This window comes from Octopus bimaculoides, chromosome 25, assembly GCF_046866305.1.
Source record: "Octopus bimaculoides isolate indiv1 chromosome 25, ASM4686630v1, whole genome shotgun sequence".
NCBI lineage: Eukaryota > Metazoa > Mollusca > Cephalopoda > Octopoda > Octopodidae > Octopus > Octopus bimaculoides.
This window is the reverse complement of record NC_142952.1, coordinates 10,716,174-10,741,173: the sequence shown is the minus strand read 5'-3', so window position 1 is coordinate 10,741,173 and position 25,000 is coordinate 10,716,174. Positions and strand designations below refer to the sequence as shown.

Genomic DNA, 25,000 nt, shown 5'->3' with positions numbered 1-25,000 from the left:
AAATGACAGAAACAGGGAAGATAGTCTCATTGCGTAAGCTCGCGTGGAAGTGGTACAAAGCTTGCTTATTTAAGACACCTAAACTGTTGTGGTAACGTTAAGGATGTTTCAAGATTTATGATGAAAGATGTCCCAGCACTGATAATGTCTTTAGTTTGAATTAGTTAACCTCCATCTCCTTCTCTTCTCTCTCTAATAAATTGATGGTGGAAAGCGTTAACTGTTTTGTTAGATTAATCATCACTTCATAAATAATGGTTGCATTTTTGATAACTGATGGAAGAAGATCGAGATACGTTTGTGGTTAGCCTTATCTTGTTATGGTTTTATCAATAAATATCAGATTTCCCTCCCGTTTCTCTGACTGGAGAGCATCTCACAATAGAATCAAACGAGTTAATTATATATATGTGTGTGTATGTGTGTATGTATGTATGCATTATGTATGTATGTAAAGATTGACAGCTTCAGAAAGAAATACTTTATTGTCGTAATCTAGACCCATCACGGCATTCCAACAAGAATTTTATTCTAAATTTATGTAGATAATATCAAAAAAAAAAAAAAACACACATACAATATGTAAACATGTTGTAAAATAAAGTTAGCAATGCTCTGAATATATGCTCTTATTGTGGAATACCACATCGTAATTCTATATCCTAAACGATGTGTAAGGTAATGTCTAATCACTTAACGAAATAAAGCTAGGTGTGTCCTGAATAAATGGGTTGGTTGTGAAATAGCACAGTAGTTCTATAATCTAAACACGTGTAATGTAATATCTAAACACGTAACGAAATACACTTAGCAATGCTCTAAATACAAAGTATTGTCGTTACATACTACGAGAGGGAGCTGAAAAGTTCCTGGGTTTGGTTAAAAGAAAACACAGGAGCATCAGTTAATTATGATTTTATTCAAAATATTCCCCTCTCAGATTCACACTCTTATTACAGCGGTCCTTCAGTTTTTCCTAGCCCTGTAAAAGAACTCAGAAGGTTGGCGCCTCCCAACCAGGCCTTTCGCGATAACCTTAAAGCCAGGAACTTTTCAGCAGAAGACCACATATTTATAGGGAACGTCAGTGAGATTTGGTGATGTTTATGCTCTTCTCTAGAACATTGGTAGCATCGGTCGTCCTAGTTGTTTAACCCTAACCCTAACCCTAACCCAACTGACCTATTATCAAAAACGTCCCATGTCCCAATCCTCTCCTTTCTTTCTTCAGATATACTTTATCCAGGGTGTCTTTCATTTTTTTTAGAACGGTAGAATGTGATATGAGCTGATCAGTTGCTATATCTAAGAGATTACGTGATCATATAGCAACTCCCTCTTTGACTCTTGTGGTACCAATGAACTGGCTTCAACCAATAGAAGGAAATTTACATGCAAACTCTACTCACTTGGAAATTTCTCTTTGTTATAATCGTTATAACATTAACTTATGCACCTATTGATATGAATGAGAAAAAATCCATAACTTTATTTACTAAAGACCTATTTTTTTTATTATTGCATCTTAAACACAAGTTAGAAACTCAGTAATTGTAGAACCTAAACACATTATAACAGATACGTCTTTTTAGAAAACCGTTAAATAAAATATCTAAGGTGACACCAATAAATAAAAGCAAAGAAAAGGTATTGTATTACTCGACATAGGTTGTTAAATGCTTCTATAATATTTCGGGGAAGATTACCCTAATCAAATATAAGAAAAAATAATATAAGAGTTTAGAGAAGTGTTATTACTAGTAGGTCATTGTAATAGTGTTAAAATGAATAGTAATCCGCCTTAAACACAGAAACTGTCTATCCTAAATACATATTAATATCAGTGAAATAAACGATATCATAGCGATATCATTGAAGCAAACTCAATAATTGCATTTCGGAAACAGTGATATCACTGAAACATGTGTACACATCTGATGATTGACTGAAGAGAAATACCAAGGGACGCTTGCTGACTAAAAAACTAATAGTTAAGTGGATACTAGCATACTTACCTAGAAATTACAATTAATCAAAATGACATCAATTAAAGGAGCAATGAGAGGGGGGGGGGTCATTAAGCGTGAACTTTTAATGGATTAAAGTGACTTTGCGATTTATTAAATTAAATTTGATTGGTTCCAGTTAACCATTTGTAGATAAGATGGATGACTGCAAAAATAAATATTTATTTCCACCAAGAATTGGTACAAGAAGCAATCTATTACGAATATTTTGTGATCAAAGCAAGTTATCATATTCCCTTCGTGGACAAGAGTTGTTATGAGGTTCATGCTTTTCCCAAGGTCATTATACGTCCCGATAGAAACCAAAGGGAATTGGAGCAAAATAAATATAAAAAAGAAAAAGGTAATAGAGATATACGAGTGTGAGGAATGGTAGGAGTAATAAAAATAATATTTCCAGAAACAAACAATACATAAGAAAAAAAATTGTTAAAAAGAAGCAAAAATAAAAGGGTTTTGTAAAAGAATACCTTGGTGATATGTATATAGTGTGATTGTATTTATAGATATAGTAACTTGATAGCAAAAGAAATAGTTGTCATTCTTTGGTGTTATAGTGGGGGGAAACCATGTCTACTTATGAATGTTTAGTACACATTTCTACAGCTGGGATATTTGTGTAAGGAGAGTATCATAGCAGGTAGAGTCAATAGGTGCAAAAATAACATCCAAAAGAGTTGCTTGTGTTTCTTCAGCCGGCAGTGCACTGCGTGTCGGTGTCCAGGATACGTGGGCGACAGTGTCCGATCAATCCGAGCTTTAAGTCGGGACTGTAAGTTGGTGTAACAGATCAGTGTAAATAGTGGGAACACTATGCAATTAACAGCGCTGATCTTAGGTTCTCCTGCGGCCCTGAGGACGATGATAGAAACACTTACAGCCAGCTTCGTACTTGAGTTTAAATGGTATCACCATTACTTCATAATCCTTTCTACTACAGGCACAAGAGGCCTGAAATTTGGGGATAAGGGGCTAGTCGATTACGTCGACCTCAGTGCTTCACTGGTACTTAATTTATCGGCCCCGAAATGATGAAAAGCAAAGTCAACCCCCGGTGGAATTTGAACTCAGAACGTAGTGGCAGACGAAATACCGCTAAGCATTTTGCCCGGCGTGCTAATGTTTCTGCCAGCTCGCCACCTTCCATTACTTCATAATAGATAGCCGAAACAACTAGGTACTGGGCAGTTAGTTGAAGATGGTGAGGGAGGGAGAACAGTAATTTATTGCACCTCTGACCAAAGTGCTTAATGCTCAAGTGACGAGTCCAATTATCTCTGAGTAGAGATCAGTTTGATAAATAAGTTCCTTGTCACTACTGCCATTTAACTCCCGGCCACCCTGCCTTTCGCAAACCTAGCATCAAAAGCGTTCAAGCCATTACCCTTCCTTCTTTATTTAACAGCAAAAGTTTACTCCTAAACAACACAGTGTGTCCTTTTTAAGGCAACAGGGTGTTATTTGAGAGGGATTTGGCTGCTACTTCTAGCGTGTACAGCCACCATGTAGAGCAGGCGTTGGCAAACTGTAGCCTGCAAGAATTTCTGAATGGTACGCCTAACGAAATACTACCTTGACATCTTTTTGTAGCGCAGCCCACCTGATGATGAACCATGTCTCCCGCAGCCCGCTTCTTGAAGAGAGTATCATATGACTGACGTAGAGGCTCATTTGCTGTCAGTTGTAGGCAGTAGTACTAATACGTGATTGACGAGTGTTTCGTTGGCTTGCAGCCACAGGTTCAATCCTTTCACACGAGAAACGCTACCTTTTGGTAGTCTAACTTCCAGACCAAAGAGAGAATTATCTCCTTCCCGGTTGACGATACGTAAACCAGTTTGATCATTGATCCTGTTGTTCCTTAGGGATTCGGAAGGGATCAGAGTTTAGAGTTGGGGTATTTTTATATCTACCAACTAAACGAAATCTTCCCTGCTTCTGTTATCATGTCTTCCCAACATTTGTGGCCAACAATACACTTAACTAATGCGGCGAGCCGACAGAATCGTTAGCAGACCGAGCAAAATACTTAGCGACATTTGGTCAGTCTGCACGTTCTGAGTACAAAGTCCGCCGAACCCGACTTTGCCTTTCATCCTTTCGGAGCCGATAAAATAAGGACCAGTTGAATACTAGGGTCGATGTAATCAATTTACCCCCTCCACAAAGCTGCTGGCCTTGTGCCAAAATTTGAAACCTATAAATCCTACATCTAACTTTTGAACAGTTTCAAAGTGAATGGGGGTTACCTCTATACACAGTTGCGCCACCAGCGAGAATAACCATCCAAATTCCCCATAAGTCACAATCAAACACTCAAAAAAGAAAAACAGATGGACACGCTAAGTAATGTAGTCTTAGATACACTATGCATAAGAACAGAAAGGTTACGCATTTTATGTTAGGTCGGCAGAATCAGTAATGACCAGGAATTTTCAAAGCTGTAGACTTAGATATACATTTTAAAACAACTAGTGTACACATTTATATATTTGTATATACTTTTTATACACCTAGATGCAGTTATATACACCGAGTATACCTCTATATAGATCTAGTCTAGTTTATTGGATCAACCCTAGTGTACTTTATAATCTATCAGACCTAATGCACTTATATAAACCCAGTACGTATTTTTAGTTCTCATTGATTTGATATAGTTATAAGGCTCAGAGCCAGATAGCCCTCTTAAACGCTGTTATTACTAATGCAGTTCTAAATCTATTGAAATAGAACACTTTTATGAAATCAGTGTTATTTTAGAGAACTAATGTTCTGTTAAAAATTTACAAACCTGGCAAACACGTTCAAAGATTTTTGCTTCGTTTAGCTACACACACACACACACACACACACACACACACACATACACACACACACACACACACACACACACACACACACACACACACACACACACACACACACACACACACCTATATATATAGTAAAAGGAGAAAAGAGCTGATAGATTGTGATGTGGTATTATTTATAGATGGTGTAAATTGATGCCTGAAGAGACGTTGGCAAATAAAGATGCCTGTTCTGTGGGGGATCCTTTACATACAGCCCTAGACCGCTGTCTAGTGGTATATTTATATTAATCTGTGAACCTTTGTATTTTATATGGGTGGCAGAGCATGACTGCCGTGTTGTCAGAGAAGCGTTGCAGCGCACGTTTGTCTAAGTGTGTTCATCTATGTACGAGTATGTACTTTAATATGGCACAAGATCTCTCGTGATATTTTTACATAGACCCCTATCTCTATCGCTCTCTCTCTCTCTCTCTCTCTCTCTCTCTCTCTCTCTCTCTCTCTCTCTCTCTCTCGTTGTCTCTCTCTAGCATTCGTATCTATGGTAATAGGTAATGTAACTTTATGTGTGTGTGCATTCGTTTATCTGTCAGTGCGTACAGTCGTCTTCTACATAATGAGGTTTTGTTTTGTTTGCACATATGTAGTGCTCTGAGTGTGAGGCGTATGTTTGTGTATATAAACGTGTGTGTACGCATACGTCTATACGTGTGTGTGTGTGTGTGTATGTGTGTAGATGTAGTATATATGCATGTGTGTGTGTGTGTGTGTATGTGTTTGTGTAAACGGTTGTTTAACATATGTGAGTCAGTTATGAGAGGAAAATGAGAGGAGAGAAAGCACCTGTCTGTAGTCTTCTGCAAATATAATTAACTAGACTAATGAACCCGATACACATTATATTTGCTGAGATGGAGTTTTGCAGCGATGCGTACACGCTCGCACCACAGTCTGTATCCTTCACATAAACTTTTTCCACACAATCTCGATGACATAATGTATGTGTGTGTGTGCACGGAGAAACCGCTAAATATGCCATGTTTATGTCCTTCATAAGTTACACCTATAATATCATTCTTTGATACTGTCTGAACTAAGACTCCAATTGACAGGACGATTATATTAAAATGGAAGTGTCGAACACTTTCAGTATGTTTAATTAGTAGCTCCAGTTCTCTGTAAATACTGGATTTGTTGTGTAGATAAGCAGATTGGTTACTTATTTCCCTGGGATTTGTCAAATGATGTAGATACCTCTGATGAGAATCCAATAAGATTCGAAAATCGTCTAAGGTTACTCTTCATATTTGTGTCAGTCATATGACTGCGGCCATGCTGGAGCACCGCCTTTAGTCGAACAAATTGACCCCAAGAGTTATTCTTTATAAGCCTACTACTTATTCTATCGGTCTCTTCTTGCCGAACCGCTAAATTACTGGGAAAATAAACACACCAGCATCGATTGTCAAGCGATGGTAAGGGGACAAACACAGACGCACAAACGTACACACACACATATAAATACATACATACAACGGGCTTCTTTCAGTTTCCGTCATTTTATGTCATGATGCATCAAAATAATTTGAAAGAACAGAACAATAAAAAATTATATCTCGCAATCAACAGACACATTTGCCCAATTTCTGACATGGTGTCTTCACAGCAAAATCCATCCCTGGACTCAAATTACATTCACGCATCCATCGCAAACAGACGTCGCTTCTTTTATTTTTAAAGTTGTTTTTGACTTTTTCTCTCCCTCTCTTTTATTTTTTAATCCTTTCCTTCAAACACTCATTCGTCGAAAGAAATCAACGAGAGTGGCCATCATTATTATTACGTTTATCGACACATTTACGCGAGTTGTGTTTTTCTACCACCAAACGCCTGTCCGTTTTTTCCTCAACTGTGAACAATACAGCATTGTTTCTGTAGATTTGCGTTTGCCTTCTACATCAAGGTTTTACTTTCTTCGTAGGGAGTAGTTTGTTGTTTCTGATGCTATTTTAGTGATTTTCGTGCTGTTGTGCAGTATGTGTGTAATGGCAGTTGTGTTATTTCATTCGACGATGATCATATTTCCTGCATGTTGTGTGATTCAGTGTTGACGCTATTTGTTTCTATGTCAGATGCTGGGTATGTAGAGCATGTGATATGCATAGCATAAAGGATTTCCAGCTGTGTAGAGTGTGACGTGTAAGTTGTTCTTGGTACAGAGTATGAGATAGATAGGTGTGTGTGTGGTATCCTTTTAGTGAGTGTGTGTGTGTGTGTGTGTGTGTGGAAGTTTTAGTGTCATACAGGATGCGGCAGAGAAACTTTCCACTCGTTTCTTAGCATATAGTAAGTGAAGTTAGTCCGATGGTAACAGTGTTTTGTTGTAGCAAATGTTTACCTTGTTATTTTATTTGCATTTTTTTTCCCGTTACTTTTATGATTTGGGTGAAAGTGTGAAAAACAAAAACATTTTGAAAGCAGTTTCAGCAAAATTAGTCATCCATCATTGAATGGCTATGGAGGTCCACCAGAATGAGATAGTAATCAAAGGGTCAAGAGATAATAGAAAATGGTTGAGAACCACTGATATAAGTCATGGGTTGTGTACAGAGACGGTAGTGTTTGGGTAGTGCTACTAAACTGAAAATGTCTTGTGTAGCTAGTCGTAGCTAATCGAGCTGTTTTAGACCGCGCTTAAAGCTGTGAGCCTTGTTATTGTTTGTATATTTTTAAGCTACTCATCACACCCATTACACCAATTATCACACCCAGTAACCTAATTATCATATCTAGTGCTCTAATTACCATTCCTGATACTTTATCATAATGTCTTAATTACACTGTGGAACATGATTTTTGTCCTTGGGTAGTAATTGTTATTTCCTATTTGCTTTCCCTTAGAAACCTTGCTTTTCTTTACATTTATTCAAACCCCAAAGAATCCCTCTCAACACATGGCTATGATGCTCCTCTACTACTTCTGCTCGTGATCAGAGATGCACATATTTTCAGCCACCAAGGGACATGCTCAACTGGTTAAGGTCAAGCAACTGATAAGCAGATCTGTGGTGTAGATCTGAATATTTGCTTTAACGATATTTCTGCTTCAGCAACTCAGTGCTGAATCTGTCTGAAATGTAATGGAAATTAGGTCAGTTTCAAAACATTGATGTCCGGGTCAGAAAGTTTGAAGGGAATGGTAGTCATTTCCTTTAATGTCTAGCTAGAAGCAAATAGGAGATAACACTAACTGAACAAAAACAAAAACTAAAAATAAAAACTTTGTTACACAGTGTTATTATTCATGACCCTCTAAGCACGGTATAAAAATATTTTGCATACTCTCACATGTTGTTTGTTACCATTTTGAGAGCCTTGAACTTTGACGACTTCTCCAACAGGCTTCCAACAATGTTTTGGTCTGAAAGGACGAGGTCTCATGAATTAGAGACATATTCTTTCCAGTATTTTTATTATATTTGGATAGTTTGCCATGATCTTGTCCTCGGACTGAAAACATGTCCCATTTGGTTGTGACTGAGTACGTCATGCACTGTGTTTACTACTAGCTAATACCACACGTTTTTCGTTTTCATGCCCAAGTTTCGCTATATTATTATCTAATGAGCACAGCTACCGATTTGAGCTTATCTGTGAATTTACTCCGAGTAAGCAAAGAATGAGCAACCAGAGTTTAATGGGGTCAACTATCTCACTAAATTGGCCGTTTAGTCTTCACGTGATATCAGCGTCGTCTTTCACTATTTTTTAAATATATTTCTGTAGAAGCTTTTGAGGTAAGAATTGGTCTCTCTTTAAATCTTTACATCTGAATCATATATATATATATATATATATATATATATATATATATATATATATATACACATGGTTTAGCTGGCCGAAACTTCAAAGTTACTGTCAACAACATTCTTGTCTAAGAATCATATATATATATATATATATATATATATATACTAATGCTTTTATGAATTAATTTGGATGACGGAGACTATGTAGAAGCTTGTCGTATATGTGTGTGTGTGTGTATGTGTGTGAGTGAGTGTGTGTGTGTGTGTGTGTGTGTGTGTGTGTGTGTGTGTGTGTGTGTGTGTGTGTGTGTGTGTGTGTGTGTGTGTTCTTCCACTGCTCAACAACCAGTGTTGATTTTTTTATGTCCCCATAACTTAAAAGAGACCAATTAGTATAAGTACCAGTTCGGCTAAACTTTTCAAGGCAGTGCCCCAGCATGGCCACTGTACAATGACTGAAACAGGCGCAAAAGATAAAAGGTGTATGTGTGTGTGTTTGTGTGATCGCACGCGCGTGCATTTCCAGTTTTTATATGATTGCTTAGCTTCCCGCTTAAGTCCCAAATCGTCTTATCATTCTGAAGCACAACCAAATCGTGCAGCACCAAACCTCTCTGCAAACATCAAATCCTTTTGCAGCGAGATCAAATTCCATGCAGCAAAAAAAAATCCCCACCACGATTACCACCACCAACCCCGTAATACTACTACTACTGCTGCTGCTGCTGCTGCTATTATCCACTTTCGTTGAATGGCAGGTTGGCCGACGTTTCAACAGAGATATGGCTGTTTGCATCAGCTGTGAGCAGGCAACAAGACACAGATCTGAGAAACTAAAACGCAATTAATGTTTATTTCGAAAATCTCTTTCTCACTTTCTCTCTCTTCCCCTTTCCTTCTCCTCTCACTGGCGTGTGCCAACATACACACACACACACACGCTCCTTCACTCCCTCACTCCCTTCCATTCTCACTCTCCCTCCCTCTTTCTCTCACTTCTACAGAATTTCGTCTTCTGTTTGTGTGGTATATTTTTGTTGTTGAGTTGTGATGTTTATATTTGATGTTCTCTGCTTTTTTGCTGCTAAGAAAGGACCTGGTTTGGTTTAGTTGGCGCTACCGTTGTTGTTGTTGTTGTTGCTGTTGTTATCAGGTCAGCCCTGATGGAGCTGATCTATGATCAGATGCATCCCAGCCATGACCATCCCCCCTGTCGAGTCAACTCAGAGCTACATTACCCAACCCAGGATCACATCGTCGTTTCTTTGAGACAGTCGGGTGTGATTTGAAGGAGATTTAGTTGCTGCTATTAGAAGATCGAGAGAGCACATAGAGTGACATTTAGTTGTCTGACATTGAGATACCCAAGTTTCCCAATGATTTTAAAGAGGGTTTGAGGCGGTTGCGTGTTAGGAGGATGTGAGTGTTATCATCTAGTTTCGACGTTGTCTGTATTTTGGAGAGTTGTGGAAACGTAATGTAGATATTAGTTGAAACGAGTCGGGGAGAGGACGGATCCCTGTGGTACTCATGATACATGCGATAAGACAGATTTTTATGACCCCTACACAATATTTACAACACACAAAGAAGTCATCGTAAAGAAAGTACATAGGTTGTGGCGTCTAAAGGCATGGGTACATCACCGGACAGTTACTCGTGGGTCCCACAAGTCTTGGGATCTGATGCTAATGTTGTGTTACGGGGTGACAAAACAGGGTGAATGGCTCGTTTACAAGTCCGAACGTGGTCTTAGCACATTCGAACTGATATTAACATTGTTAATTTATGTATCTTGTGGTTTGTTGTTAGTAAGTGAATACTATAGGCCTTAGTGCATAGCTTTGCCTGACCGGGAGATGCAATGCTCTGAAGACAACCATGGTTGCAGATACTACATTTGATGAACGGGTACAGCAGCAACAACAACAATAGTTTAAAAGCAACGCATTAAATCTATCATGGGCCATGCAGTGCTACCTGGACTACCAACGAAGAACACAAAATAACAACTTCCGCATCGTAACAGGTTGGACACCGACTATACCCACAGACCACAAACACAAGTAAAAGAAAAAAGACTTATGAATGAAGGACCACTTGGATATACAAAGGAGACTGTTTGGGGCCACAGCTAACTTCAACTCCCACCGTTACTGCATGAAAACCACCTTCAAGCACCCAGATGCATGTGTAACACTCCAGAGCTCTACTCTTAAGAGTACAAGCTCTCCACTCAATCCGAACAAAAAAAAAAAGAAAAACAACAGAACCACATAGACACAGAAATAATTGCGACATTAAAAACCTAACTGGCTTCAAATACTGTGTTAGGATGGCCACCACCAAAAAAGGTACGGAGGAACAACAGCTGTCTTATTTCGACCGAGTCCACCTGACCCGTCCCCACCTATTGTAGCCACCGCTAGAATATACAGGAATAGACCAGACAGTGGAGGGACAGCAACATGTCCAAACTTTCAGACTGTACAACATAGATTCATGTCTGCACCTTGTATAGCAACGTAAATCGTACCATTAGATATGATTTGTCGTAACCATGTAACAGGATCCACGATGTCCTACCTAAATGACATCAGACTTCAGAAAAATAACTGAGAAGGATTTAGCAACTGTCGAAGGAAACAGGGAACTGTTAATCAAAGACCTAACAGAAGCATGTGGTGAAGAAATAACTAAACTCGAGAATCACAAATAATCCTCAACAGTTCTTAAAACAAAATAAATTGTTCGGTGTCAGTTATTGTTCCCGCCTTGGTTTTTTTTTTTTTTAAAGGTGATTGTTTGGATGAGAGGTGGTAAAAAAAGGTGCTACATTATGGACCAAACGAACTGGGACATTCTTTGGTAACCTCAAAAAGCTGTCAATTTGCTGTAGAATCCTTTATTTCCCTATTTTACTATTATCCTTTTTTTAAATCAACGTGGAATCATCCAGTCGTTCTGCTAGACTAATCAACCAAATTTCCCTCGAATTCCTTCTTAAAGTCTTAAACCCGAAAAGGATACATTATATAATGTACAAGACATCCTAAACAGACAGAATGGATGGTTACGGCTGGAACACCTCTATTCGATCAGAGTGGACCTGAGATTAAACTACGATAACTGGTATAGTTAATCGACCCTATGATGAGATGGATACTAAAGATGACCTCGGTAGTACTTGAACCCAGAACACTTGAATCAATAAACTAAGAACTGCGGTGGCTCTAATTCCAACTTTAATCTGTTCCTTTATCGTTACTGCCAATTCCATCAACAAGTTGCATCTCAGACACTACAAAGAGGACGTCAGATCTGCTAGAAATAGTAGCATTTTCTCTGGAAGATAATAAGAAGGGCATATTTCATAATGTAGTGTGAAATAAATTATGTCTGAAGCTACGAGATAGTCATGGTTGGAACATGTTTGATCATAGGTTTACTTGATCAATGCTGACCTGGTGCTAACACATCAACAACAAACAACTATCATTAGAAGTTCTTATTTAAACACAATAAAAATTGTTCATGGAAGAGATACGCAACTGGTCGCCGGTTCGATTCCTGGCTGATCCACTTCATTTCATTTTCTCACAGCCGAAAGGTGTGACTAGCACCAGGCTAACTTCTTTCCTATTCATAATAAGAAAACCAAGTTTCCAATATTGATCCCCTACTTCGTTGAGGATGAAAGAGCTCATCCATCTCTATACTAACCCCATGCCTGTCCTGTTTATCACATGTAATATACAGAACATATTTCACTGGCGTCTGTGCATCATATATGATGCACGTTCCTTGTTCCCGTCCCCCAACCAGCAAAATAACTTGGGACTTATGAAAGGAAATCTCTTGGAGGGTGGGTTGAAAAGTTCGTAGGGTGACTATGAAGGAGCGATGCCAGAACTCTGAAATCTTGCATGCATTAATTTCAACCCTTCTTATTAATAATTACATTGCTTCTTTCAAAGTAAACTGACATCTGATTGTTCTAAGATTTCGAAAGTAACTAGTAGTGACTTCTCTTGAATATGGACAAAATTTGGCATTGTGGTGTTATCAAGAACCTGCAGAAAAGGCGGTTTAGCTCCCAAGGACATTCCTGCTGATATGGTTACTACATTTATGGATGACATATTATTAAGAATGTATGAAACGATGGCTAACTAAACGTCTGAAAACAAGCATGGACGTTTTGGAAATGAATTATGAAAATGCTTTGGACAGACGAAGGATTAATGATCATTCTACAATTTCTTTAATAACTAATTAATTACACTAATTAAGGCACATGGCTCAGTGGTTAGAATGTTGGGCTCACAGTCATGAGGTCGTGAGTTCGATTCCCAGACCGGACTATGTGTTGTGTTCTTGAGCAAAACACTATTTCACATTGCTCCAGTTCACTCATCTGTAGAAACGAGTTGCGATGTCACTGGTGCCAAGCTGTATTGGCCCCTTTGCCTTTCCCTTGGATAACATCGGTGGCGTGGAGAGGGGAGGCTGGTATGCATGGGCTTCCGCTGGTCTTTCTAGGTGTAATCCCATAGTTATTCATGACCGAAGGGGATCTTTACTCTTTACCCTAATTAAGAATTTGCAGAAGGATCAAATTATAAATTGTAATAAATGGTAAATTTATAACAAATGGAATTTGATTCAGAAGAGCAAAGAAATACAATAACAGAAAGCACACGGGTTTAACGTGGCGCTCTACCGAGTTAATGCCAAACTAACCGCCCACCTGCAGCGATATAAACATTACATTTATCAGAAACAGAAGAAAAATAAAGAAATATTAAAAAACAACTGTTCCAGAAACATAGAAAAAAAATGGCAGAGTTCCAGGCAAGATGTAAACAACACTGCTTAATCTTGAAACTAAAATATACACAGAGAAAACATACATACATACATACATACATACATACATACATACATACATACACACACACACACACACATGCATACATGCGCACACACGCATACATACATACATACATACATACATACGTACAAACATGCATACATTTCTGTCTGTGTGTGTGTGTGTGTGTAGCATGGCTGTGTGGTTAAGAAGCTCACTTAGCAACACGTGGTTTCGGGTTCAGTCCGACTGCGCAGCTCCTTGGGAAAGTGTAGCCTCGAGCCGACCAAATACCTTGTGAGTGATTTTGGTAAATAGAAACTGCGTGGAAGTTCATTGTACATACGGGTGACACATATGTATGTGTGATCTATGTATGTGTGATGTATGTATGTGTGAAACTCATTGGGTGTGTGTGTGTGTGTGTGTGTGTGTGTGTGTCCTCCATCCCAACGCTTGACGACTGCTTTAGTTTTGTTTACGTCCATGTAACTTTGCTGTTCAGCAAAACAGACCGATAGAATAAGTACCAGACTTTAAAAAAAAAAAGAAGTACTGGCATCGATTTGTTTCTCTGAAACCCTTCAGGGTGGTGCTCCAGCATGACCACAGTCCAATGACTGAAATAAGTTTTAAAAAGTTTTTTTTTTTTTTTAATATCAGCTCAGCTCTTTTAAATACAGAACAACGCTACAAACGAAACCCCCGGTCGGCAGTTTCATGACGTGGTTATCCTATTCTTATACAGGTTGCATATTAACTTAATATTTAACGATTTTATAAATTTATGCATAGTTAATAAAATTTGTTATATTTGACAAAGAGGGAGCTGCAAACATGCTGTAAGAGTGCTGAAGCTGTTCCAGCTTGTGCTCACATATTAAAACATGTACTGGGTGGGGTGTTGACAAAGAGATAGATTTAGCAGGTCATTGGGTAGGTTGGGTGACAATCTAGAAAGTTCTTGAAGGAGAGAAAGGTTGTGTGCGTGTGTGTGCGAGCGTTGTTTTATTAATATTATTATCTGCATTTATTCCTGTATTCTGAGTTCAATTCCAGCCGAAGTGAACTCTGCCGATCATTTCTTTGAAGTATATAAAATAAGTACCCGTTAAATACTGGAGTCGATGTAATTGATTTACACCTCTCCACCCCACCCACAAAAAATAACTGGCCTTCTGCCAAAATTTCAAATTATTATTATTATTATTATTACTATTACTATTATTATTATTATTATTATTACTATTATTATTGTTATTATTTGGAGTTGAAGGTATATTTTTCAAAATATTTTGCTTGAGGGGCGGCGAAATTTAGCAGTTATGTTATGTTTTGTTTATTTTTTGTGAATGGACAGCAGTTCCGTGGAATATTTAAGATGTTGCTCATTTTTATACAGTTCATATATCATAATATTTATCGATTTTATATAATAATAATAATAATAATAATAATAATTTTGGCAGAAGACCAGTAATTTGGGCGGAGGTGTAAATCGATTACATCGACCCCAGTATTTAACTGGTACTTTTTTAATATCTTATACCAAAATACATTATTAATAATAATAATAATAATAATTTTGGCACAAGGCCAGCAATCTCAGGTGAGAGGCTAAGTCGATTACATCGAACCCAGTGCTCAACTGGTACACATTTTATCGACTCCAAAAGGATGAAAAGCAAAGTCGATCTCTGCGTAATTTGAACTCAGAACGTGCTGCTAAGCATTTTGTCCGGCGTGGTAACGATTCTGCCAGCTCGCTTCCTTAACAACGACAACAATGATAATAATAATAATAATAATAATGTTTATAGCTTCTTAATTTTAAAGAGAGTATTGTGAAGTTGCTGAGGAAGACTTGGCACCTCACCTGGGAGGTCGAACAATTATGTAGACGCTCATTTGTCAGTTTGTGTGGTCTCGAGACCAAAATACATTAAAGAAATTGATGAGGGGCGGCGGGTTGGAATTGGCTGCAGATATTGAAGAGGTCAGATATGAAGCTGCTTTCTCTTGCTGGCTAGGCCGTAATGCAGGATATATACGTGTGTGTGCGTGTGTGTGTGTCTGTGTGTCTGTGTGCGCGCATGTGTGTACGTATGTGCTTTTTAATTCTGAATATTTCATTGGCTCATGTGTGGATGAATAAAGATGAGTTTTGTAGAATGAACAAACAAACATACATACAGGTAAAAAGCACAGATACAGACATACAGGTGTTTTACAGAAGGACACACACATATATATGTAGATATGAGGATAGATATACATAGGGAGGGAAGGAGGAAGAGAGGTACTTAGATAGCAGACAGACAGATACAATTGATAGAGAGAGAGGTGGGACAGAAAAGAGAGAGAGAGAGAGAGAGAGAGAGAGAGAGAGAGAGAGAGAGAGAGAGAGAGAGAGAGAGAGAGAGAGACGTAACATTTACTTTTGTTTTAATTCTGTATAAGCATTGTTAAGTGGAAAGTGTCAAAAAGTTATTACAGCTTCGACATTTTCACCGCATCACTAAGTTAGTGATCAGGTTACAGATGTATTTCGAGATGTTTTGACAGTTTGCAATATACGAAATTCTTAAGAAATAAAACAAACGAGAATATATATATATATATATATATATATATATATATATATATCTACAAAGATATATATTTACTTGTGTATTAGCATCTATGTATATATATATAATATATATATTATGTGTGTGTGATCACAAGTATGTATGTATGTATGCATGCTTAAAAAGACCCCTTAACGATATTATGGTTTCTGTTTCAACACATTAAGCTAATTGTCAAAACATATACAGTTTAGTACGTGTTTATATGCAATGAACTATACACACACACACACACACACACACACACACACACACATACATACACGATGTATGTGTTTATGCGTGCTGTTATATGATTGTATATACAAATATTTGTAATTAATTAGATATTTCAGTGCCTATACCTACATACAAATAACCTCCCACCTAGTTATATACACATACACACCAAGTATAATAATGAATACGTAAGCATGTTTACAGCAATGTACATATATATATATATATATATATATATATATATATATATATATACATATACACACACACATATATATATATATATATATATATATATATATATATATATATATATATATATATATATATATATACACGCTGACTAAATTAACTATGTTTGTGAATACACCAAACAATGTAAACATACGTTTCCGTACATGTTTGGCGAACATACATGTGTATGCTTGGTCGTATATATATATATATATATATATATATATATATATATATATATATATATATATATATATACATACATACATATATACCACACACACACACAAACACATAGCCTGTACACATATGTATGTATATACTTATTCGACTTCGTTTCATGTATGATGATTTAAATGTATAAACAAAAGCACTCATTTCCTCACATGAATCTGTGCATATGTGTTCATATGTATTCATATGTATTCATATGTGTTTATATGTATGTGTATTTTTGTATACGTGTGTGTAAGCATGTACATATGAGCGTGTATCTATGCATACATATGCATATATATATATGTGTGTGTGTATAAGCGTGTCTGTGTATTTATCTCCACTTAAAAGCTTAGAAGTGAATGTTGTGTTTACTTTTTGTTATTACGTGCATATATATATATATATATATATATATATATATATATATATATATATATATATATATATATATATATATATATGCATATATATATATATATATATATGCGTATACGTCGGAATTCAGATCTGTCAGTTTCGGTGTAAATGGATGCAGTGTTTTTATTTACACCCACATGTATATATTCTAGCATTTGTATGTATGTATATATATATATATATATATATATATATATATATATATATATATATATATAGGCGCGCGCGTACGTGTGTGTACATACATCTACTCTTTACATCCTTTTGTGTCACTCATTGGACTGCGACCATTCTAAGGTAGTGCCATTGAGGGATTAGTTAAACAATTCGACCCCAACATACACAAACGCACACACAAGTAAACATTTGCATTAATAGCAATATCTTCAGTTATTCCCCACTCCCTACCAAAAATTTTTTTTTTTTTTGTTATTGTACTTATGTCACGATGTGTCATATCAAAGTTAGTGACAATTGTTGCTGTTGTTCTTGCTGGTGTCATCATCATCAATACTGTCATCATCTTTTCACTGCTGCACTCTTTTCTTTTTACCAATGAATATTAATGTCACCAAATTTCCTATTCATATCTTGTTGACCCATTGAATTTCTGACATTCTGCTGCCTCTCGCCAGCTTTCTGTCAACAGTGGCTGGGACCTTATGGAATAAAATCCTGTGCCTTTATTCGTATCAGAATAAAGAGAAGATCTGCAAGTGAGAGGTTTCAATCACATCAAGTGGCCAACACATGTTGTATGACCAAAGATGATCTATAACCGATCATAGATGATGTATTTCGTTCTGACGCGTTCACCCACATATTAACAAGTTTTATATAAAGATAGATAGATAGACATACAGATATAATGCTAACGCGAGGTCCCCTATGTAATCAGTGGACCAACAAAAAGCAGCAGCCAAATTCCACTCAAATCACCGTATGTAATCAGAGTACGACAAACAGATAGGACTGTTTTGAGATAAACAACAGCAGAGCAACGCCAGAACTACACGTTAATGAAAATTTCAATGGCATTCCTACAAAACGGGTGGCGCTGGTGAGCACATGTGACCATCATCATAGTAAATAGTAAATATGTTCTTTAGCAAGCACATTTGTGTGTTTACATATGTGTATGTATTTACGTATATATATATGTGTGTGTGTGTGTGTGTGTGTGTGTGTGTGTGTGTGTGCGTGCGAAACCTTACAGACAAGTAATGACTTTTGCTTACTAACAAGGTTCAGTAATCGTATCCTGCACGGAAAAAGTTACGAAATCAACATACATGCATGCATGCATGCATACATACATACATACATACATACATACATACAGGTGAAAGCAGGTGTGTAACAATGTACACAAACCAACACCTCAATATACATACACATACAGATATAGATTGTAAAGTATTATTTGATAACAATATCGACATATGCATTGATATATATATATATATATATATATATATATATATATATATATATATATATATATATATAGATAGATAGATATAGATGTATATATATATGTATGTATGTATGTATGTATGTATGTGCATATATATATATATATATATATATATATATATATATATGTCGATATTGCAATCAAATAATAATTTAGAATATATATATAGCTTTCTTCAGTCATTCGGTTTTCTCAAATTATCTTAGTTATTGTTAAGTAACTTTTTCCAAGAAATAATAATGATAAAACAAACAGAATTAACAGGGTAAAAAAGAAAGCAGTGAAAATTCTTTACTCACCCTCTGAACGACCAAAGGTGAAGTGAGATCCTTTCCGCCCTGCAGACGAATGCCCCATGGGGTCGTGAAGGAGTCCCTGTATAGATGGACCTGCATTTGGGTCATCATTTCTTTTCTCACCTTATGTCATATCACAACAAGAAATAAATCTTATTTTTCCTTTTAGGAAAAAATAGCTAATTTTCTTGTATCAGAGGTGATGACAAAAATAATTATAAACTATTTTTGCCATCCAAATTGTCGTCAGTTTTTCTTCAATTATTTTTATTATTATAATTATCAAATTATATCGATTATTCACGCTTCGTTTGTTTTATTTTCGTATTTCGATGAAATTACTTTCAGTTCGATTATTATTGGTAATTCTTTATTCAACTTTTAATTTCTACTTTCTGTATTATCGCTTTGCTACTGTTATTTATTATTACTTGTGGTTGATACGAAGATGAATTTCTTTTTGTTACCGACGACGACTTTAAAGCGTGCCGAACTGTCTCCGGCTGGATTCGAATCTAAAGTTGCATCCTGTTCACGTCTTTAATGAGTTGTTGTGTTGCAACATCGAACTAAAGAAACGAAAACGAGTCTGGAATAAACAAATAAAGAAGAAGGAATAAAAATATATATATATATCTACGGACTTCACGCTGTTCCTACCATTTCGTAGTGTGCCACACTTCGACTTACACACATACACACACATATACACACACACGCGCATCTATGCACATACTTATAAACACTAACAGGTACACATTGATGCAAACATACATACACATATATGCATGTATAACACACATAGGTACCTCACATATACTAACAAATAGATAGCACACACACACACACACACACACGAAGATGCGCAAAAATAAAAATATAAATGAAAAGACTGAAAAGTTATCTTTCTGTCTTTCTCCGTCTCCCTCCCTACCTTTAAATGTCTCTTCTCATCTAACTACCTACTTACTTACTGACTACGCTCGCCCTCCCTGTACCCACCCCCGCTTATATATATATATACATATATATATATATATATATATATATATATATATATATATATATATATATATATATATATGACTACTGACTGACTGCTCTGTCCCCACCCATTTCTCTTTATACACACACACACACACACACATATACTTTGATTACGTGTGTGTGTGTGTGTGTGTTTGTTTGTGTTTGTGTTTGTGTGTGTGTGTATGGGTATGTTTATGTACGTGTGCGCATGTGTAAAGCTATCACAGAGGACAGCCTGTTCTTTCTCGACGATGAGCAGAGGTGGGGGAAAGAGGTAAAGAAGGCAAGTGGAATGGGTTGGGGGTGGATTGGAATTGTTCGCGAACTTTCTTCAAATGTCTCTGCCTAAACTGAGTAGAGGAAGAGAGGATTGGGGGGGAGAAATATAGAGAGAGAGATATACTGAGATGGTTGAGAGATAATTAGTGTGAGTAGGGGTGGGGTGGAATAAAAGATAGAAGTGGGGAGAGGCAAAAGGGTTCGAAGGGGTTTGGAGAGAGAGAGAGAGAGAGAGAGAGAGGAGGAGGAGGAGGAGAGAGGGAGAGAGATATTAGATGAATGGAAAATGAATGAAAAGTTCGAGAAAGATCGTAATAAGAATACGTGTTGTGTGTGGAGAGAATAGCTGAGAGATAGAGGTGGGGGGGAGAGCCAGAGGTAGAAAGAATTGGGACTACGGAGAGAAGGAGAGAGGGGGAGAGAGGGAATAAGAAAGGAAAGAGTAGAGGGCACGGGGTGGGATGGGGAAAGACGGCTAGAAGTTGCGGGAATAATGGCAAGAGAGATGTAGAGGAATAGAGAGGGAGAGAGAGACAGGGAGAGAAAGAAAAGGAACGAATTTGGTGAAAGGGAATTGAGAATATAAAGAATGAGAGGGAGATGGGGAGGGGGAGGAGAGAAAAATGTAAATAAAGGAAGAAGAGATGGCGAAAGAAGAGAGAGGAGAGAGAGAGAGAGAGGAGAGAGAGAGAGAGAGGGGAGAGAGAGAGGGGGGAGAGAGAGAGAGGGGGAGAGAGAGAGAGGGGGAGAGAGAGAGAGCGACAAAGCAAAGAATGTAAGAGAGAGAGGGGGTTAGGGATAGGAGAGAATAAGTGGGAGGAAGCAGTACTATTGATTAGGGGTAGAAACTTGTGGTACTGGCGTTTGTGTTTAGGATGCTGTTGTTGCTGTTGTAGTTGTGTACTGAGAAAGAAAGAAAGAAGGAAACAAAGAAAGAGACAATTAGAGATCAAACTGCAAGGTCATTTTACAGGTAATAATAATTGTTTCAAATTTTGACGCAAGGTCAGCAACTTTAAGAAAGTGGTTAGGTCGAATACATTGACCCCCGCAACGTTCAACTGATACTTATTTCATCGACATCGAAAGGGAGAAAGGCAAACTGGACTTTGGCGGGATTTGAACTCAGAATGTAAAGACCCGAATGAAATACCTCACTCGCCACCAGGACAATGGATGAAGGTAGCTATCACAAAGATATACCTAATAAAAAAAAGAATCAAATGTTGAAAGCATATGAAATACGGGTCTACGCAGTATAAAAATAATCCTTTCTACTCTAGGCACAAGGCCTCAAATTTGGGGGAAAGGATTAAGTCGATTACATCGACCCCAGTACGCAACTGGTACTTAATTTATCGACTCTAAAAGGATGAAAGGCAAAGTCGACCTCGGCGGAATTTGAACTCAGAACATAACGGCAGACGAAATACCTCTAAGCATTTTGCCCGTCGTGCAAACGATTCTGCCAGCTCTCCGCCTTATGCAATATAGAAATAATGAAAGATGATGCAGCCCTTCTAAGGCCAATAGAGGAACCCCACAAATCCGTATCGGCTTTTGTTTCACTCAGGACTGTAGCTCTGTCAAGGAGACGAGCTGCGAAAAGACCACATAAACAGTGACTACATCTGCTCAACGTCACAGAACCTCTGCAGTTGACGCAGCCTCAGTGTTTGTCATCACTAGACAGACACAAAGCTAGCACTTTTGTAGGGAAGGGCCATTACTGCAAAACATAGTGACTGGCTAATTATATGCAAATTAAAATTTTTAGCTCATATTTTATCTAAGGTAGAAAAGGTTTGGCATTTGTACATCGTAAGGGTATCCCAGGAGGAAAATTACTTTGATTGAGGATTGTATTAGAATTTGGTCTAAATAAGCTTCTGGTTGAGACCAAACACATAAATCTCTTTTGACATTTTATGATTTGTTTAATCTCTGACGAACTTTAATTCAATGAAACAGAAAGAAAAGGATTAATAATGATATGTAAAATTATTTTTATCGGCGGGTTTCTTGAGGCAGGGAATGTAGTTCAGGAGTTTTCAAATAGTTGAAAACTTTTGGAAATGCTGCCTTTAAAAAACAATTGCCGATAAACTTCTTGTATGTGTGTATGCGTGTATATGTTTATGTATGTGTGTATGCATGTATGTATCTATGCATATATATATATATATATATATATATATATATATATATATATATATATATATATATATAAGGTGATTCAAAAGCCACCATACATAGGAAAAATTAATTTTTTTATAAGAAACAGTTAGATAAAAAAAACTGTTTCTTATAAAAAAATAAATTGTTCTTATGTATGGCGTCTTTTGAATTACCCTGTGTGTGTGTGTGTGTGTGTGTATATATGGGTAAAAGAAAATACAGGAGGATCAGTTAATAATGATTTTATTTAACACATTTCCCTCTCAGATTCACACACTTACTGCAGCAGTCCTTCAGTTTTTCCTAACCCTGTAAAAGAACTCAGAAGGTTGGTCCCCCATCCCAGGCCTTTTGCGATGTCCTTTAAACCCAGAATCTATCAGCACACCCTCGTGTGTGTGTGTGTGTGTGTGTGTGTGTGTGTGTGTGCGTGTGTGTGTGTGTGTGTGTAGACAGACAGAGAGGCAGTTCACATCAGGCGTTAGGTGTCAAAGGTGCATGAAGATAACATTGTAGTCGGGATGTTTGTTAAGCGTGGGAAGAGATAAAGTGTGCTCTGAGTTGCTTGGGATGGATAGTGTTAAAGTTTAAAAAGTTTAAATAAATAGGCGCAGGAGTGGCTGTGTGGTAAGTAGCTTGCTTACCAACCACATGGTTCCAGGTTCAGTCCCACTGCGTAGCACATTGGGCAAGTGTCTTCTACTATAGCCTCGGGCCGACCAAAGCCTTGTGAGTGGATTTGGTAGACGGAAACTGAAAGAAGCACGTCGTATATATGTATATCTATGTATATGTGTGTGTGTGTTTGTGTGCCTGTGTTTGTCCCCCCAACATCGCTTGACAACCGATGCTGGTGTGTTTATGTCCCCGTAACTTAGCGGTTCGGCAAAAAAGAGACCGATAGAATAAGTACTAGGCTTACAAAGAATAAGTCCTGGTGGGGGGGGGTCGATTTGCTCGACTTAAAGGCGGTGCTCCAGCATGGCCGCAGTCAAATGATTTGAAACAAGTAAAAGAGTAAAGGATATAAGAGGATGAGTGCCTGGTAGGCGGGAGACATCATCGAACATTGAGTACTCGAGACTTGGCACGGTTAGTGACGGGGTGTCGTGCGTGGTACAGACATCAATGACTTCGGCTGTGGAGCAAATTCGTTGTGAGGCCCTTGTATCAAAAATGGTCGAAGGTTTCCTTTCGTGTGAATGGCTACCAATTTATGTCGTCGATAGTTTGAAGAGTGAATGCTAAGTGATGGAGGATTATAGGGTAGCAGCTTCTGTGGTAGATGTGGCAGTTTGGAAGCTGTTGGTGGTGATGGCCATTCTGGAGGGAGCGAGAGGGATTGTTAACAAATGATATTTATTGTTTACATGATTAAGAAATGTTATCGTACTGGAAGTGAATGCGAGAGGTCGCTTATCACCAGTTTGAGAGAAAACACACGCACACAGACATGTGTGTGCTTAGATGTATGCATATATGTATGTATATATATATACACGTATATATATATATATATATATAGATAGATAGATAGATAGATAGATAGATTTGTGTGTGTGTGTACTTGTTTAAAAACGTATGCAGCGAAGATAAGATTCCGAGAAGGATGCTTGATCTTGAAAGTAACTAATTTAATGATAGTAGTATGTTGATGGTGGTGGTGGTGGTGGTGGTGATGATGGTGGTGGTGATGGTGGTGGTGGTGGTGGTGGTGTTATGAGGATGGTGGTGGTTATGTCAGTGGTAGTGGTGGTGGTGGTAGTGCAGATGATCGTGGTGGTTGTGCAACTAGTTCTGAGATGGGACGGTGGTGCGGCCGGGTGGGGGGGGGGGTGGCGCTGACGTGATGGTAGATGTAGTGCTGATGATGGTGGTGGTGATGGTGCTGTTACAGCTGATCATAGCTGTGGAGATGGGGATGGGGAGGTCGTGAGGGGAGGGGTGGTATTGTGATGGTGGTAGTGGTTATGGTGGTGGTGGTGGTGGTGGTGGTAATAGTGGTGAGTAGTTGTACAGTGGGGGAGGCGATAGCAGCTGTGACAATGATAGTGGCGGTAGGGGTGGAGTACTCGTTATGATCGTAGTGATGGTCACAGTGGGATTGGAGTTGTTAAACGGCTGGTGGAAGACGGAGAGATGCAAGGTAGAAAGAGAAGCTGCTTATACCGTTTTCTCCATTTTAATCTACATCACCACCACCACCACCACCACCACCACCACCACGTTCTCTCTCCATCTCTCTCTCTCTCTCTCTCTTTCTTGTGTGTGTGTGTGTGTGTGTGTGTGGCTTGATAAACAAGAGTCTGTTAAACAAGATCTAGGTATGAAGTGCAGCGCAATCTGGGTACCAAACTTGGGTATTGTAGTGATAGCTGGTTGTGAGTGGTAGTGGGAGGATACGAGAAAGACAGAGAGAGGTGTAAGATTGGAGACTGGCTAGTGGGAAGGGAGGTGCGAGAGTGTAGATAGATAGATAGATTAGATTAGATAAGAT

The 25,000-nt window shown here is 37.9% G+C and overlaps 1 protein-coding gene across 1 annotated transcript in view; it reads right to left on the bottom strand.

Annotated features, from left to right (window-relative positions):
* The window catches only part of LOC128250674 (uncharacterized), a 166,547-nt gene extending 146,846 nt beyond the window's left edge, over positions 1-19,701 (bottom strand). Inside the window, exon 1 of the mRNA XM_089341605.1 lies at positions 19,021-19,701. Within this exon, the coding sequence (XP_089197731.1) occupies positions 19,021-19,128 (108 nt within the window). The 5' untranslated portion in view covers positions 19,129-19,701. The remainder of the gene's footprint in view (positions 1-19,020) is intronic.
* Positions 19,702-25,000: the final 5,299 nt, after the last annotated feature.